This window comes from Liolophura sinensis, chromosome 7, assembly GCF_032854445.1.
Source record: "Liolophura sinensis isolate JHLJ2023 chromosome 7, CUHK_Ljap_v2, whole genome shotgun sequence".
Taxonomy (NCBI): domain Eukaryota; kingdom Metazoa; phylum Mollusca; class Polyplacophora; order Chitonida; family Chitonidae; genus Liolophura; species Liolophura sinensis.
The window spans coordinates 37,420,236-37,437,628 of record NC_088301.1 but is presented as its reverse complement, the minus strand read 5'-3'; the positions used below and the strand labels follow the sequence as shown (position 1 = coordinate 37,437,628).

General features: G+C 38.9%; 2 protein-coding genes across 2 annotated transcripts in view; one reads left to right on the top strand and one right to left on the bottom strand.

The window, feature by feature from the left end:
• The first annotated feature begins 373 nt into the window (after positions 1-373).
• On the top strand, positions 374-6,359 carry LOC135470940 (armadillo repeat-containing protein 7-like). The gene is made up of 7 exons (XM_064749990.1): positions 374-528; positions 630-728; positions 1,296-1,364; positions 1,618-1,684; positions 3,113-3,183; positions 3,629-3,720; positions 4,083-6,359. Exons 1-7 carry the CDS (start codon positions 420-422, stop codon positions 4,161-4,163), a joined length of 588 nt encoding a protein of 195 aa, XP_064606060.1. The 5' UTR covers positions 374-419; the 3' UTR covers positions 4,164-6,359.
• A 374-nt stretch (positions 6,360-6,733) lies between these two features.
• The window catches only part of LOC135470890 (sushi, von Willebrand factor type A, EGF and pentraxin domain-containing protein 1-like), a 24,516-nt gene continuing 13,856 nt past the window's right edge, over positions 6,734-17,393 (bottom strand). Inside the window, exons 11-21 of the mRNA XM_064749939.1 lie at positions 16,913-17,103; positions 16,284-16,582; positions 14,477-15,495; positions 12,892-14,343; positions 12,295-12,517; positions 11,842-12,024; positions 11,073-11,252; positions 10,305-10,400; positions 9,749-9,844; positions 7,768-7,867; positions 6,734-7,164 (exon numbers count right to left, since the gene is read on the bottom strand). Coding sequence (XP_064606009.1) covers positions 7,137-7,164; positions 7,768-7,867; positions 9,749-9,844; positions 10,305-10,400; positions 11,073-11,252; positions 11,842-12,024; positions 12,295-12,517; positions 12,892-14,343; positions 14,477-15,495; positions 16,284-16,582; positions 16,913-17,103 — 3,867 coding nt within the window. The 3' untranslated portion in view covers positions 6,734-7,136. The remainder of the gene's footprint in view (positions 7,165-7,767; positions 7,868-9,748; positions 9,845-10,304; positions 10,401-11,072; positions 11,253-11,841; positions 12,025-12,294; positions 12,518-12,891; positions 14,344-14,476; positions 15,496-16,283; positions 16,583-16,912; positions 17,104-17,393) is intronic.

Genomic DNA, 17,393 nt, shown 5'->3' with positions numbered 1-17,393 from the left:
AAATGACGTATTATCTACTGTACATACGAAACTTGTTGAGGATTTGACTCATGTAACTCTGCTTCAGACATTTATGCATTTACTGGAAATGAACAGGAAGAAAACGCCGCGTTCTCCATGACCTAGTTTAAGCAAGGGGCACTGTGCACTAACACTGTGTTTGAAAAATCATGTTACAAAATGGAACTCTCACATCTAGCAAAAATATAGTCACAGACTTAAAGAATGTTTTCCAAATTCATCATGAGAAATAACAACATACTGGCGACATTAAGGTAAACCATTAAACAAGAGTCTCTTTTTAGTTAATTTAGCACAGACCCCTAAATTGTAGCTCTTTGGTAAAGAAGGTTGAAATTGTGTAGCCCGTAAACAAATGGGGCGCACCATGCGGCTTGACCGCTGAACAGACGCTGACAATGTTTTCAACTAAAGAATACCTTCAAAAAAAGACGGGTCCTTATGGAATTGGGCGCCTAAGCTTTCTGCAGTCGCTTGTGACGGAATTTCAAGACTCATCAAGTGATGGTAATCCATCGTTTCAGCTTGAAATAATCGAATCTACTGAAAGACCGACAGCATTTGTTTTGATAAAATATATTTAAACCCTTTAATATTTTGTTTTTCAGATGCCAAGCACCAGGTGTTAGCAAATTTGGCAAATTTTGCTTATGATCCTGTCAACTACGAATTCATGTGGCAGCTGAATGTAGTCGATCTGTTTTTGGGTACGTATAGCTCCGAAAGGCTCCAGTGCCACTCAAGCTCGTTGACGTCGTTGACGTCGTTGGTTTGACTTTAAGCTGACGGCCTTATCTAACGCAAATAAACCAAGTTAATAGCCTACTTTCCTCCCAAATCGCTTCGCCACCGACTGCCCTAGCTTTGTCGTTGGCGTATTATACCATGGGTCGTACCTGCCAAGATCATGCCCATCATCTTCCCACTTCTTGATATGCATATAACCGGCAGTTTTTGAGCATGATAGGAGGGATATTGGCAGGTAGATACGGTAGATGTGTTCATGGAGGCAATGCACTAAGGTGAATACAGGCATTTGGTGGTAACGTAGACGGCTCAGAAAGTAGGTATTGTTCTTTTGTACATTAGCAGAGACATTTGGCCTTATCTTTCAATGAGTATGTACACATATTCATGGCGGTATGTATAGACATACATGTGTATTTAAAATTGCATACATTCAGAACCAAAAAAGCTAACCCAGTAGAAGAGGAGTTGGAGTTTTTTGAGGCTTTGGTACTGAATGATTTTATCATTTATGGTTTATTTTTCAGATACACTAGAAGAGTCTGATGAGACACTGGTTGAGTTTGCAATTGCTGGTGTATGCAACCTGTGTTTAGGTAAAACCACACAGCATCTGATTATAGTGTTTCATTGTCAGAGTCATCTGCATGTGCTAGAAATTGTTCAGCAAAAATTTGACTTAAAGGGATACAGAATCAATGCTGATTGGCTGAAAGTTAAACCTTGTAACCTAAAATTCAAATTAGGTTAAAACTCAAATTAGGCCTAGTTAAAGGTTAGTCTATGGCTTTGTTTATAAATGTGAAATAAATTCAGTGTTTATGTCAAAGGCTTATTTCTTTATTACAGATAAACAGAATAAACAGTTTATTTTGAAGAATGATGGTGTACGTCTGGTGTTAAGATGTTTATCCAGGTATGGATTCTGTAATTTAACACATTTCATGGAGTTGGTTTATGAATAATGTAAAGTACTGAAATCTGTTAAACTTTTAGAATATAAAGAACCCTCTCCCTGACTTCCCTGGTAATTGATATGCGGGTCCCCAGATTTTGCATTAATTTATAGATAAGTGGCTGTTTTGAAGATTGTGCTGGAAACAGAAGTCCACTATTAAGTAAAATCCATATAGCTATGCACTGAGTAAAATTAGTTATATTTAAGTTCAGCTCCCAGTGAATGTAGGTGATCCATTAAAAGATCTTACAGCAGAGGGCAATTGGATATAAGTGTAAAATATGCAGAAGATTGAAAAGGTTAAACAAATTGCAGACTACCTCAAAATAAACATTGTGACTCATTAAATACATAAAATATTTTTGTTATGGAAAAGATATAGTTTTTAAATGCTGCATTGTCATTTTTAATAATTTTCAACCATAACAGTAATTCTCTAAATATTGTATTGTTTTAACATACAAACATACTTGTGGATAAAATTTCTTCTTTTATTTAAATGATGTCCTGCAAGGGCCATGTTGTTCCAGATATTCATTTGATATAGGAACTGGGCAGTATTGAATTACAATACAGTAATATTAGGTGAATAACAGACTGTATTTCATGGTTTTGGTACGTTAAAAGTGTTTGGTATGTTCTAAAGCACAAACTTTTGATGCCAGGACTTAAGTTTTTCTGATATTATATATTTAACAAGATGTTAATAAAACTTCACAAAGTTCTCTTAAGTTGCCAAATAAGGTTGATGAATCAGTCAAAATCCAGAAAAATACTTGAAAAATGGTAAATTTTAGGTGAAATACAGTATAAACATTGATAGATTTGGAATGGCTGAGGCAGGTTTGAGACCTGTATGCAACTGTGTGAAAATGGTTAATTTGCTATTATACTGCTTTTGTCTTAACATTGTCCCCTTTCACTTAACCTGGGTGACTGCCCCAATATTCCCAGAATCACAGAAGCTAGCCATAAACTTGTTCTTAATTTAGTGTGAATAATTCTTAAAACTATGCTTAAAGAAGTCATGAAAAGTAACTTTAAAATAAACATTATGACAATGTGTAGAATGAAATAAAATATGCAAGAAAGTATTTTTTTTTTTGATGCTTATTTTATGTCTTAAACTTACCCTTCTATTTTATCTAGTGCACATTTTCCATCCTTGATGGAAAATCTTTAGATAGATAGATTTACGTAAATAGTGGGACCAACTTAGCTTTTTCCATGCACAGAGAAGTTTTGACAGAGCTCTATGACAGTTGATGCCACGGTTCCAGGCTAGTTAATTTCTGGAATTACTACTAGGGTCTTAACAATGCGACAGCTTGACTTCATTTCTACTACCCATGAAAACAAGGCTTAGAATTTTGTTTTACTTGTCAGTCCAAATGAAGAAGTCGTCCTGTCTGCCGTTACAACTCTCATGTTTTTGGTGACACCAGAATCAATAGCAGGTAAATTTAAATATTGTGTATTTTAATGTTTACCATGTAAAACAGTGATCACATATGTTTATGGAATAATGGTCGATAAATAGAAACTTCAATATCTTTTTTTTAAGACCCATATCAAAGGTGATCATTGTGACTGTTGTATCTGCCTTCAGTTGTTTCAGGTTCATCCTTGAAATAATTTGCATATTAATCACTTTAAATTGTATGAATATATTTGTCACCAATCACGTAAACATATTGAAGGGAAAGCATGGAAATTTGGCAAAGTTGATCACTGTGATTCATAATGGTGAATTTTGTGGCCTTTTAAATGTTGCTTATATCAGGCACATATACCATACATGTATATATATATATATATATATATATATATGTATTAAGGCAGATATGCCCCCTTTACTGTTCAAACCATGTTTAAAATGGCTCTCTTTATGTTCACCTGCAGAAATTACAAGCCTGCCTGTAGTGGAGTGCATGCTGAGGTTTTCCCATTCCTTGAACAAAAGACTATCCAACTTAGCAACAGTATTTTTAAAGGTAAAGTTATTAAGGATGGAATCATGTTGATAAATGCAGTTCAGTTTTGAAAAGATTCCAAACTCAGGAAATTGTGTTCTACATGGCACCTTTATCTGTACCCGAAAGTGCCGAAAAAGGTCGAAAAAAATTATATTAAAATATTACTCTTGGTGCTGAAACTTAACTAATTCCAGTAGGATAAATTTTAAGGTTCCAAGTAAACCTTACTCTACTTTTTTTAAGATCAATGGAACTCTCAGAATTGGGCAAAACACGTAGCTTAGTGATGGACAAAATTGAAGGTTGTTTTTAGGCCACAAGAGAAATTACACAAACATGAATGTAGTCGCGTATGTGAATGTTGTAATTCTCTTCCACAGGATTACTGCAACAAAGACCAAATTGAGAATGCTCAACAACTACAGAGACAGGGTAAAGGGTCAGAGTTCACCACAAGGTGATGCAGATTGTAATGAAATAAAATCCAGCCTTCTGTAGATGTGTAAAGTACGGTACCAAGGCATTTTGTGGAATGATAAGAACAGATCTGTAATACATCACTGTGTGTATGAGTACTGAGGCTGTTGATAGGATGGGAGACTGTGTGATTGTAAGAACCAGTGGGTCAGTGATAACAGAGAACAGATCTGTAATACATCACTGTGTGTATGAATACTGAGGCTGTTGATAGGATGGGAGACTGTTTGATTGTAAGAACCAATGGGACAATGGCCATAAGAAAAAGATCTGTAATACATCACTGTCTGTTGATAGGTAGGGAGACTGTTTGATTGTAAGAATCAATGGGACAGTGCCATAAGAAAAAGATCTGTAATACATCACTGTGTCTGTTGATAACAATGACAACAGAGCTCTAGTATCCTTAACTTTTCTCTGTCATAGATTTCATGTGGAATATTGTATATAATGGAGAACATTTGAGGCTGTTGCGACATTGTAGATGGCTTTGGGTCAGTCAGTAAAAATGTTTTGACATCCCATCTTTTAATATGGGCTGTTCACTTAGTGAGAGGCCTGAGAGAAAGACAGCAGTAAACATTGTTGATAGGATGTCAAGTTATTGACGGCAATGTTTTAAATTGTCATCTGGCAGTGTAAAATGCAGCAGCAGATCTTCTACCATATTAAGACAGTACAATTTTTGTGTGTGTTCAGGACAGAAATATTAACAGTATGGGTATTCAAATCAAAATTATAATGAATTCTGTCAATTTCTTCTCCTAGATCAAAGACATTAATCTGAAATTAAAAAAACCCAGCTAACCACAACTGTTAGAATGTACAGGTATGAACTGATTATCAAACTGACGATATGCCAACTTTACTATGTTCTTGTCTGATATTACAGCTTCTTGGCTGTGAGGGCACTGCTGTTTTTAAAGTTATCAGATGAAGTATGGGTGTGTTGACAAAGTCAACCCTGCTGTCTGATAGATGAACAATGCATATTGAATGTATCTGAGTTTTTTACAGATTAGATTTGTTTGATTTATTACTGCTGGTATACATGTATGTATAAAATTTACTTACCAAGGTTTCCTCTCTCCATAATGCTGGCCATCATGTGAGTGAAATGTCCTTGAGTACATTGTAAAACACCAATCATATATATAGAACAAATATATTTGATAAAAGTTATCAAAATGCCTGCAACTCTTTCTTCAACTGCAATCTCAATGTTTGTGCTTTCTGAAGGATTAACTTTAAACCTGTAACAGGGATCTCTGTGGACAAGTGGTAAGCATGCTAGAGCACAATGACAGCAGGTTCACACCAACAAGGTCATTGTGAGTTTGGGGCCTCTGTGGCAGAGACAATTAACATGCCAGCATGGCGCAATGATCCAGAAGCCTCTTACCAGTGTGGTCGCTGTGAATTCAAGTTCAGCTCATGATGGCTTCCTCTGTGGCCTTACGTGGGGAAGGTCCCTCAGCAACCTGTGAAAGATCGAGGGTTTCCCTCGGGTTATGTTTGGTTTCCTCCCACCATAATGCTGGCTGCCATCGCATAAGTGAAATATGCTTAAGTACAGCATAAAACGCTAATCAAATGAATAAATAAATTGTGAGTTCAAGTCCAGCTCAGAGTGGCTTCTTCTCCGGTTGACATCAGAAGGTGTGGCAGCAACCTGTGGATGGTCTTTGGCTTCTCACCATAATGCTGGCTATAGTCATATAAGTGAAATATTCTTATGTACAATGTAAAACACTGTTGAAATAAATCTGACTCTTGACCTATGAGGTTACGCTCTCAATTTTGGCCTCCGTTGATTATATCAAAGCATTATACCGAAGGAATGGTGTGCATACCTATGTGCATATGTGGGAAAGTGCATGTCAGTGGTTGGATTTTACCGTGGGCATTCTAGTTTCCTCCTCCCACTGGTGAAAAATTCTGGAATGTGGCATTAAACAATTGGATTAATGCATAAACTATGTTTGTGTTTGTTGTGTGCTGGAGAAAGTATGGAGTAATGCGTTTCCTGTTAAACCCCCTGGCGGCCTTCCACACACATGTATAGACCTATCTGTCTTTATAAAAGTCATACATTGTTCTTGAGTCTGAAGAAGTGGATGTAATTTAACGTCAGGTAACTCACCCTAAAACTGTATAAATATTGAAACGTCAATTATGAAGATGGCAAATAAAATTTTGTTGAAATATTGAAACTTCAAATATGCAACTTTTTTCAGAGTTTGTACTTGTTTGCAATGCACTAGGCTTGGTGAATCAACATATTTCTCCACATATCTGACCAAAAGCATACTAGAGCAGCCTCTCACAAGTTCAGTTGCTGTGAGTCCAGCTCATGCTGGCTTGAGTGAATCGTTGTATGAGTGAAATATTATTGAGTACGGCGTAAAACACCAATCAAATGAAATAAAATAAATATAACTGATAAAAGTTATCAGAATGTCTGCAACACTTATGGGCCAATATTCATCAACTAATTCTGGATTAACTGGCACACTCAAACAGGACACAGCAACTCAAACACAACACAAGTAAGTAGACACCACCTCTTTCTTTAAATGTAAAAAGAATCCATGATTTCATGATCAGTACAAAAATATTATCCTCAATTATATACCCTTGACAGTCATGAACATTATTTCACTGTTTCAGCAGGGTAATGAATTCACACATACACTGCACCATATTTTAAAAAAATTATAGGGGTCCATGTACACGTAGAGTAAGTAAACGTTTTTTTTTTTTACATTGTATTACTCTCTGATTTTTCTTTTTTTCACTAATTATTGCTCACAACATATACACGTAAATAAAACACATCAGCTACTCCGTGCATCAGGTTTAATACTGGTGACAGTTGACTTTATTAGTGTAGTCCATGTTTGGTAAGGTTAAGCATCCATTCTTTGTACACAGCTGAGAACTTTTATCTTCTAATCTTAGCTGATTTGGCCAGGTGGTAGGCTTCTGAAATTAAGAGAACAATGTGGTGAAAACAATTACTATTATACACTGTAACTGTCTGACAAACTAAGGCAAAAAAAAACACTAAAATGTCGCTTTGATGTTCACAAGATAAGGATTTCATTAAATTTTACTCAGCATGCAGTTTTCGGATAAACTATTTTTAGGCAAATTTTGAAAGTAAGTCAAATGTCAGGTAATAAAGTAACCCAGTCTAGGGGATCTGCTATTCCACTTATGAAATTTACGAAATCTGCCTAAGTAGTTCTTCATATACTGTGTTTTAAAATACAAAATCCAGTACAAACATGTATTTGCATCAACCACACTCTAATACAATCTAGGTGACGCTTTACTGAATTTGTCTGAGTAGATATCCAGATAATTCTGGCAATAAAATATTTTGATACAATGTTTATTTTTGACAGGCTTCACACTGAAGCAGGCTTCCTACTGAGGGGAGGCACATGTAAACAGGTTTATAAAACTTTATGCAGATACATGAATCATTTATCAAAATATTTTGATAATGGACAAAAAAAATTTAAACACAATGACAATATACCCATTGGCAAAAGTAGGTATTAGGAAACTAATGGCACTCACATATCCTCTTCACAGTTTGGAGGTAGAAATCCAGGCAGACAGGAACATTTTCCTGGCCTGATGCAACGTCCACCTTCACCACAGTCAGGATTACACACGGCTGCAAAAAATACCAATGATGTCAATTTTTTTTTTTTTTTTTGGTTCACATTACTTCCACAATACTCCCATAGCTGTCAAGTTTATGGTAAATATTTGAAACACTAAATAAATATTTGAAACATATACTTCATATACTACTATATATTTCCTCCATTCATAATGCTGGCTGCCATAAAACTGAAACGTTCTTGAGAACAGCATAAAACATCAATCAAATAAATAAATATACGTACTAGAAATTCTAGCTCCTCTTTTTCCACATTATCCTGACCTCACTAATAATTCTAGCTCCTCTCTTTTCCACATTATCCTGACCTCACCAGCAATTCTGGCTCTTCTCTTTTCCACAGCAAATCCCTAGCAATTCCAAAACCTGACTTCACTAGCAATTCTGGCTCGTCGCTTTTCTACATGTACATTACACTGACCTCACTAGCAATTCTGGCTCGTCTCTTTCTCCACATTATCCTGACCTCATTAGCAATTCTGGCTCATTTCTTTTCCCAAAACTTGACCTCACTAGCAATTCTGGCTCCTCTCTATTCCACAATTTCCTGATTTCAATTCTGGCTCGTCTCTTTTCTACATATACATTATCCTGACCTCACTAGCAATTCTGGCTCTTCTCTTTTCCATATTATCTTGAAGTGCCTAGCCATTCTGGCTCTTCTCGCACTGGGATGTCACTCTTTTCCACATTATCCTAACCTCATTAACAATTCTGGCTCATCTCTTTTTCCATAATCTGACTTCACCAGTAATTCTGGCTCTTCTCTTTTTCCATAACCTGACTTCACCAGTAATTCTGGCTCATCTCTTTTTCCATAACCTGACTTCACCAGTAATTCTGGCTCTTCTCTTTTTCCATAACCTGACTTCACCAGTAATTCTGGCTCTTCTCTTTTTCCATAACCTGACTTCACCAGTAATTCTGGCTCTTCTCTTTTTCCATAACCTGACTTCACCAGTAATTCTGGCTCATCTCTTTTTCCATAACCTGACTTCACCAGTAATTCTGGCTCTTCTCTTTTCCACATTATCCTGATTTCCCTAGCAATTCTCTATTTAGACATTATCCTGACCTCATTAGCAATTCTGGCTCTTCTCTTTTTCCATAACCTGACCTCACCAGCACTTCTGGCTCATCTCTTTTCCACATTATCCTGGCATCCCTAGCAATTCTGGCTCTTCTCTTTTTCCACATTATCCTGACCTCATTAGCAATTCTGGCTCTTCTTTTTTTCCACATTGTCCTGACCTCATTAGCAATTCTGGCTCATCTCTTTTCCGTATCCTTACCTCACTAGCAATTCTGGCTCTTCTCTTTTCCACATTCTCCAGACCTCGCCAGCAGTTCGGGCTCTCCTCTCTTCCTTACCCAGGCCTTAATAGTAATTCTGGCGAATCCCTTTTCTACATGTACATTACCCTGACCTCACTAGCAATTCTGGCTCCTCTCTATTCCACATTTTCCTGAGCACTCTAGCAATCCTGGCTCATCTCTTTTCCATATCCTGACCACACTATCAATTCTGGCTCATCTCTTATTAATAATGGGTAATACCTTATCCAGTCATGTCTCCACAAAACTTTTACCAGTCACATGATTGCCTATTAGGAAGTTCTGAGATTCAAATCCCAGATAGGTTAAACAGAGGAGTTCAGTGATGAAATGGTGGCTTTCGTATCAGGGGCTCAGCATTAAGCAGCAAGTGGTGTAAATATTCTACAACTACATGTGAGTTAGGAGTGGTGCAATCATTGTACATCTAACTATGCTACTAGGAGACGGTAAAATGCCACTGTTTGTTTTGTGACATTAATCCTACATTTTAACATGAGTTTCCTTACACATAAAGGTGTGAAAATCTACAAATACCTTTGTGACACCTGCTGCCCGTATAACCTGGTTTACACTGGCATTTGTAAGGTCCTAAGCAACGTCCTCCATTCAAGCATGGTAGTATACAAATGGCTGACAAAGTAGATACACATGTACAGTATGAGAATATAGGTTATATCACATAATCTATAAAGTTTTGACTTTTCAGATCATGTACTCTTTTGCTAAATACTGATTGAGCTGAATGATATTAACGAAAAGATACATAATGTACACGCTGACAACATTTACACAAGTATTTTTTAAATCTGTTTGACAGAGAAACAGCGAATAGTTCAAGAAAGGTTATTTAATATTGGTACACACATGTATATGTAAGACTTTGTAAGTACAAATTCAAATGTTTCCAATTTAAACTGCTTGAGTCATACTAGACTGGTCACAGTAAATACATAAATTCTATTTAGTACATGTATACAGCTATACTACTACTACCTACAATACACACATGTAATGTCTCTTCTTTTCAGATTAATAATTTCATACATAGACCTATACGTACATATGCATACCATACACAACCAAATCTTACGTGTTTCACAACGCGGTCCTCCAAACCCACTCAGGCATTTGCAACGGTTGTTCCCTATGCAACGTCCCCCATTTAAACATGGAAATTTACATTGGGCTACAAAAAACAATTCACCAAATAAAACATATAAATTATGTAAACTTCTGAATTGTAACATGCTATTTTCAGTCGTTTGCTTTTTAACCAGGAATCTGCTTGGCTCAGCGACTTCATCCAAATATGAACCTGTTTACCAAATTTGGAATCCCTGTGTGAAGCCATAATTATTGTGTTCACAGTCAATGAAATTGGTTGTTATTGGTCCATAGCCATTGAAACCAAAAATTTTATTGCATTATCTGCAGCTTTATAATAGAAAATAGCTCACCACAATCGCCCTATGAATCCACCTACCAAATATGAAATCTTAAATGGTTTGACTTATATTGCAATCATATTGCTGATATGGAAAGACAGACATTGTGACAATACAATCTGAACCCAGTATGTTAAATATGACAGCAGGGTAAAAATATAAAAGTAGAAAATCTTGATGTCACATCAGCAACATTATCAATATGGTTCTTATCCCATCTTAACATTCAAGCACTGTATTTGCAATTTTTTTACAAAAAATAATGTAGTCTTAGCAATTGTTTCCAGTGTTCTTTCACTCAACAATAACTGGTCTCTTTCCTGCACTACTTTTGACACATGATTGGTGTTTTACGCTGTACCCAAGACTATTTCGCCCCATTGACACAGAAGGCACTATAATATAATATTTACCTATGCAAGCAGCTTGTTTATCCCAAGTACCATCTTCCTGGCATGTCAGAATGGAGGGGGATTGGGCTGGCTGTAGACCACGGCGACACATGTACACAATGCGGTCACCATAGTAATAGGATCGTCCCATTAACATTATGCTCTTTGCATCACTGTTTGGTGGTTGACCACAGTAAACTCCTAAGTACAATGGAAACATTATACAAAGTTAAACACATAAATAACATAAGTGAACCCCATTTATTTATGATATCCAAAGTGGTGTCATAATACAGGTGCACCAGGTAAAAATGAGAAATACCTTGTATGCAAAATGCAATGATGTATCCGTCCTGTGAAGTTTCATGAGTACACTAAATCAACAAATTCAGTATATATTTTCTGTTACCATATCGATATATCAATACCTACATGTAGGTAGATATAAAATGAGGTCTGTAAGTCCATATATTTGTATTTTATAATCAATATGACAAAGATTATCAAGTCATGTCATAACATATGAGAATTATTGAGACAAAAAAAAACATGATACAAGTATAAATAGCTGCATAGAAGACAAAGGTATTATTTTAAGTGAATAATCTTGGTATGCATCCAATGTAAAAATCTGATTTTGAGCGGATGTTATACAATATCTTTGTCATGTAGAGTATGTGTTAGTGACTGTAACAGTTATTGCAACCAGCCTTTTTTTTGTTAGCATTGTCCAAGAAATTGTTGGTGAATGACATTCATATGTTTCTTGTGAATCCTAGTAAATACATACTCTCACAACGTCCACTCGGATGGCTCCAGCTCTGGTCATTCAGACAAATGACCTTGAGGGAGCCCACAGCCACATAACCAGCCTTACACTGCAAGGTCACACTATCTCCTTGTCCAAAACCCTGGGGCACCGTGAGCACACCAGGTATCTCAGGAAGATCACCACATTGAATGTTGATGGAACCTTTTAGAAATAACAATTACAGCTTGTCTCAACAAATTTATGTATAATCACCATACTTTGTATATAAAAAGTAAATTTAGCACTGTGAGGTTAACAAACATGCTAAAAGAAAGAGATTAAGTTCGCATAACACTTGTTGACACTTCCTACGCAATCTTGTCTTTGAAACTTTCCTTCAGTCTTTATATTACTTTGTTGAACAAGTCTCTTTCATTTGAAAAATTAACTATCGGTACTCAAACATAAAGATGATCTATGTCATTTATTTACCAGGGGGTGCTTGGCAGACTGGTTCCAGTCCATTCCACTGTCCATCACCTTGACAGATTAGAGTAGCCTGACCAATCAAAATGTATCCCAGGTCACAAGTAAAATGTACTGACTGCCCAACCTCCTGACCTGTGCTGGTCATTGTGCCATGAACTGGAGCGACTATATCTCTGCAAGATATTCCTGCAAATACAAGACAGTCAAAAGCACTTGATGGTGGAACCTGACCTCAAACTGTCAATTACCGCTCAGCTATCTTAATAGAGAAGTATTAAGTGTGTGTGGATATGGTGTTCATTATCATCTTGTGTATAGAGGTACAATTTGTAAATACATTTAAAGCTGTATCTTGGTCATCGAAAACAAAAATCCATAATAGGCACTGTTTTAAGCTGTATGTACTTTATGGAATAATTAGTAGAAAACAGAACATTTTATGGATACATGTATTTTCACTCATCATTATGATCATCTTATTCTGTCTAGGTAAGTAAGGAAGTCAGTTAAAAGTTACCATCACATGTTGGTGCCTGATCACTCCACTCCCCTTGAAGGCAGACAATGGAAGGGGCTCCTTTAAGAACATAACCATCAGGACAACGATAAGAAAACCAGGTGTGGCTGAGAGACTACCAGGAGATGCTTATCTTTAACAGGGGGTGGTTCTCCGCATCCTTCGGGCTTGCATATTGGCGGCACATCACTCCACACTCCATCTTCTCCACAGACAATGATCGATGCTCCCACCAGCCGCATATTGACTGGGCATGTGTACGTAACTTGCAACCCATCCAAGGATACAAAGGCCCTGATGTTAGTTTCAGTCGCTGGAGCGGGCCCACAGGCTATTCTCTGACACACAGGTGCTGTACCCACCCATATTCCTGTCTCTGAACAGATAACAGCTGACCCACCTACAGGATTAAAACCCCTGTGACACTGGTACTCTGCTTTAGCTCCATAAGATGTGTCATTCACAAGTGCTAATCCATTAGGTATGGAAAATGGTGGCCCACAGTCTACTGGAACACATTCCAAATCTTGATCAAAGACCCAGGTTCTGTTGGCTCGACACTCTGCCGTCAAATTTCCAGATGCTCTGTAGCCTAGACTGCACTTGAACTCTGCTTTGCTCCCCAGTGTGTGACGTGTTATTACAGTGGTAGCATGGAGGATGACTGGCAAAGGCCCACAAGAAACTTCTCTGCACACAGGAGGAACGCCGATCCATGAACCATCTGGTCCACATTCCATAACATTATTTCCATCAAGGTCATATCCTTCCTCACACACATAGTAGCTTTTGTCACCTACCGCCGAGGCCGGATTCGCTACAGTGGCATGCTCCACTTTTGGTGGGTCACCACAGCTGATGGGTTCACACCAAGGAACATCATAACTCCAAGTTCCATCTTCTTGACACACACTTCCATCATACCCCAAAACAATGAAGCCAGGGTTACAATAATACCGAACTTCATCACCTGCATAAAACGTTTGTCCTGTGTATCCACCGTTCAGTATTTGCCTTGGTGCCGGACACTGGATTCTGAAACAGGATGGCACTGAATCATTCCATCGTCCATCTTCCAAGCACTCTATTGTAGAAGCTCCTAGTAATCTGTATCCATTATCACACTTGAATGAAACGAAGCTCTCATAACTGAACTGTTCTCCAATCACTTTTCCATAAGGAATAGAACTTACAGAAGCGCATTGTACTCTCACACAATCTGGTGCCTGGCCTGTCCATGTACCATTGCTTAGGCAGGTACGAGTTCTTTCACCTTGTATGACAAACCCTGGATTACAGTTGTGTTCTACTATCACACCGACAAAGAAAGTTTTTGTATAATGCTCAAAGCCCTCTGGAGGAGAACATGTCTTCCTGACACAGTAGGGGAAATCTCCACTCCATGTTCTGTTTGGTAGACATTCCAACACAGCGTTTCCCAAAATCTCGAATCCTTCTTCACAGCTGTATTCAATGAATGTTCCAATATTGTATGTGTCAACAGCAAAGCTGCCTTGTAACAAATTCAGCATGTTCTACATTAGAAGGAACAGGACAAGATTGCATGCTGCAGTAAGGCTCTTCGCCACTCCATGTTTTATCCGCCTGACAATAGCGTGATGAATTCCCTATTAACTCATATCCGTCCACACAGAAATATTTCACTACCCCTCCATAAAACACTGTGTCCACAGTGACATTGCCATTACTGATCTCGACTGGTTGCCGACATATGACGGGATCACAGTTTGGAGAAGGGGTGTCCCATGTTCCTCCAGACAAGCAATGACGCACTGGAGATCCTGTTAATTCATAGCCTTCATCACAGACATAGTCTATTGTGGTCCCATACGTAAAGTTGGCGCCGAAATATTGCCCATGCGCCACAACTTCTGGCAAAGGACAGGTGACCTTGGAACATGAGGGTGTTGACGAGGACCATTCTCCACTTTGCAAACAAGTTAACAATTCCTCACCCTCTAATATGTATCCTTCATCACATTCATAAAAGACAATGTCATTGAACACAAGACTGGTTGAGTTTTTAGAGATCACCAGCTGGCCGTTGGAGATGTTATCTGGGTATGGGCAGGAAAGAAGAACACATAATGGTGGGTCATAATCCCAGGAGCTGTCCTCCTGACATGTCAGAATTTGGTCCCCCCACAAGCCTATAGCCCTCATTACAGTAGTAATAGATCTCACTTCCCACCACTGTCGTCCTGTCCTTCTATTCGGCCATTTTTCAATGATGACTGGTTCGGGACAACTTTTCTCTACACAGACAGGTATGGGATGGTCCCAGTAACCTTCCCCTACACAGGTTAAGACTGCTTCTCCGGACAAGTTGAATCCATGCTCACATGAAATCTTGACTTCAGCTCCATACTCAAATGAGGATGCGTTTACAATTCCGTTCAGGATGGAGATTATTTCTTGGCACTGTATTCTGTGGCATTCAAACTGGGGTGCAGTCCATGAGGTGTTTTCTAAGCATGTTCTCTGAGGATACCCCTCTAACCTGTAGCCTTTGCTACAGTTATACTCCATGATGTCTCTGAAAGTATTTCCTTTCGTCCATGCAACTAGAGCATTTGGGATCTCTTCAGGTGGTGGGACATTCAATGGGGTTACACACAGGTGCTTTGTCAGACCACCTCTCATTGAACTGACATGTTCGCACTTGACTTCCATTCAGAACAAACCCAGCATAACAGGAGTACTTTACGGTCTCTCCATAGTAGTAGCTATCTGCTGTTATGGCACACCGTTATCTATCCTGTTTGGGGGAAGACACTGAATCCTTGCACAGTTAAGGAATCTCCTCAACCCTTCCAGACTTTTTCCTCTGTACATATGCGGCCACCTTTCTCCAATGAGTTTAAATCCTTCATCGCATTCATAGTTGATGACCGTCCCCAGCAAGGTAGTTGTCTGCATAAATCGTACCATTAAGGAGCTTTCCAGGTGCCGGACATTGTATCCGTGTACAGTTTGGGGACGTTTCTCCATCCCATGTTTTGTCTCCCAAACAGCGAATCTCTTCATTCTCCAATCAGTTCAAAGCCTGTATCACAGCTAAAGGGAACAATTTCCCCATAAGTATAATTGTTAGCATTGACTACTCCATCAAGTATGGGGTCTATTTCTGGACAAACAACAATGGTACACACCGGTTCCTCCCAGACCCATATCCCAGAAGTCAAGCACTTACGGGTGGGGTTCCCAACCAACTCGTACCCATACCGCAGAAGTAGGTCACGTTAGTACCATAGGTATAAGCACTATATCCACAAATCCATAATTAGGGGGATGGGAGATCCGGACACTGTACCACCTCACAGAATGGGTCTGCATTAGACCAGTTGCCTGACTCCATGCACACTCTGTACCTGGCTCCAATTAGGGTGAAGCCTAGGTCACAGTTGTATGTTGCATTGGCAGCGTAATTGGTAGACACTAGTTTCACACACACCATTTACAGGAGGATGAAGTACACCACAGTCAATCATCTGGCATGTTGGTTCTTCCTTTGACCAAATTCCTAAGTGCAAGCACCTCCTGCGCAAAGGTCCCATAAGCCTGTATCCATCAATACAGGAGTAGCGTAGTTCAGACTGGTATGTGAAGTTATCCCATTCTACAAATCCACTAAGAATGGGTTGTGGTGGGGGGCAATAGACAATGTCACAGAATGGAACTTCACCTGTCCAGGTGCCATTTTCTGAGCACCACCTGTACTGAGGGCCTTTCAAGGATGTAGCCTTTGTGACACTGATACATGATGACATCCCCAAACACAGAACCATTTGATGTGACAAAGCCATTCTCAATGGTTGATTTTTCATCCCCACATGTGAGGGGTTCACAAACCGGTTCCTGCTCAGTCCACAAGCTGTTGCTCTGGCACACACACGTTTTTGTTCCCCTAAAAAGCGTATAACCAACATCACATGTGTAGAAGCTCACAGCACCATAGGTGGTTTTATTATATGTAACCTCTCCAAACTTGATTGGATCTAATTGCCCCACAGTCCACTCTTTTGCATATAGGTTCTGGACCGCTCCATGTTCCATTAGACAGACATGTACGTTCAGACTCACCTATAAGCAAGTACCCATTCCAGGCATGTTGCTGTCCATGTGGTGTTGTAATCTAGCACAAAGCCATCATAACCGCCATTACGGAGATTCAATGGTCGGTTACACTTAACAATTTCACACACTGGTATAGGATTATCCAAGTCCCCGTTTGCAAGGCATATCCTTTCCACCGGGCCTTCAGTGTAGTAGCCCTGATCACATTCATACCCTTATGGTTGCACCATAAGTAAAGTTGTCCCCCAATCATACGTCCGTTAAGATGATCCGGCTGGAGAATTGCACCTGACTGGCTGACACTGTGTATTTCTCCTGACCATTTCTGCCTCAGCTGTACAGTTTCTCAACTGATTTCCCTCCAGAGCATAGCCTGGAATCACACTCATAGGTAACCGAGGATCCAAACTGTTTTGCGCTTACAATGACCCGTCCATTCACAGGTGACAATAGGTCTGCACACAGTACTGGGTCGCATCGAGGCTCC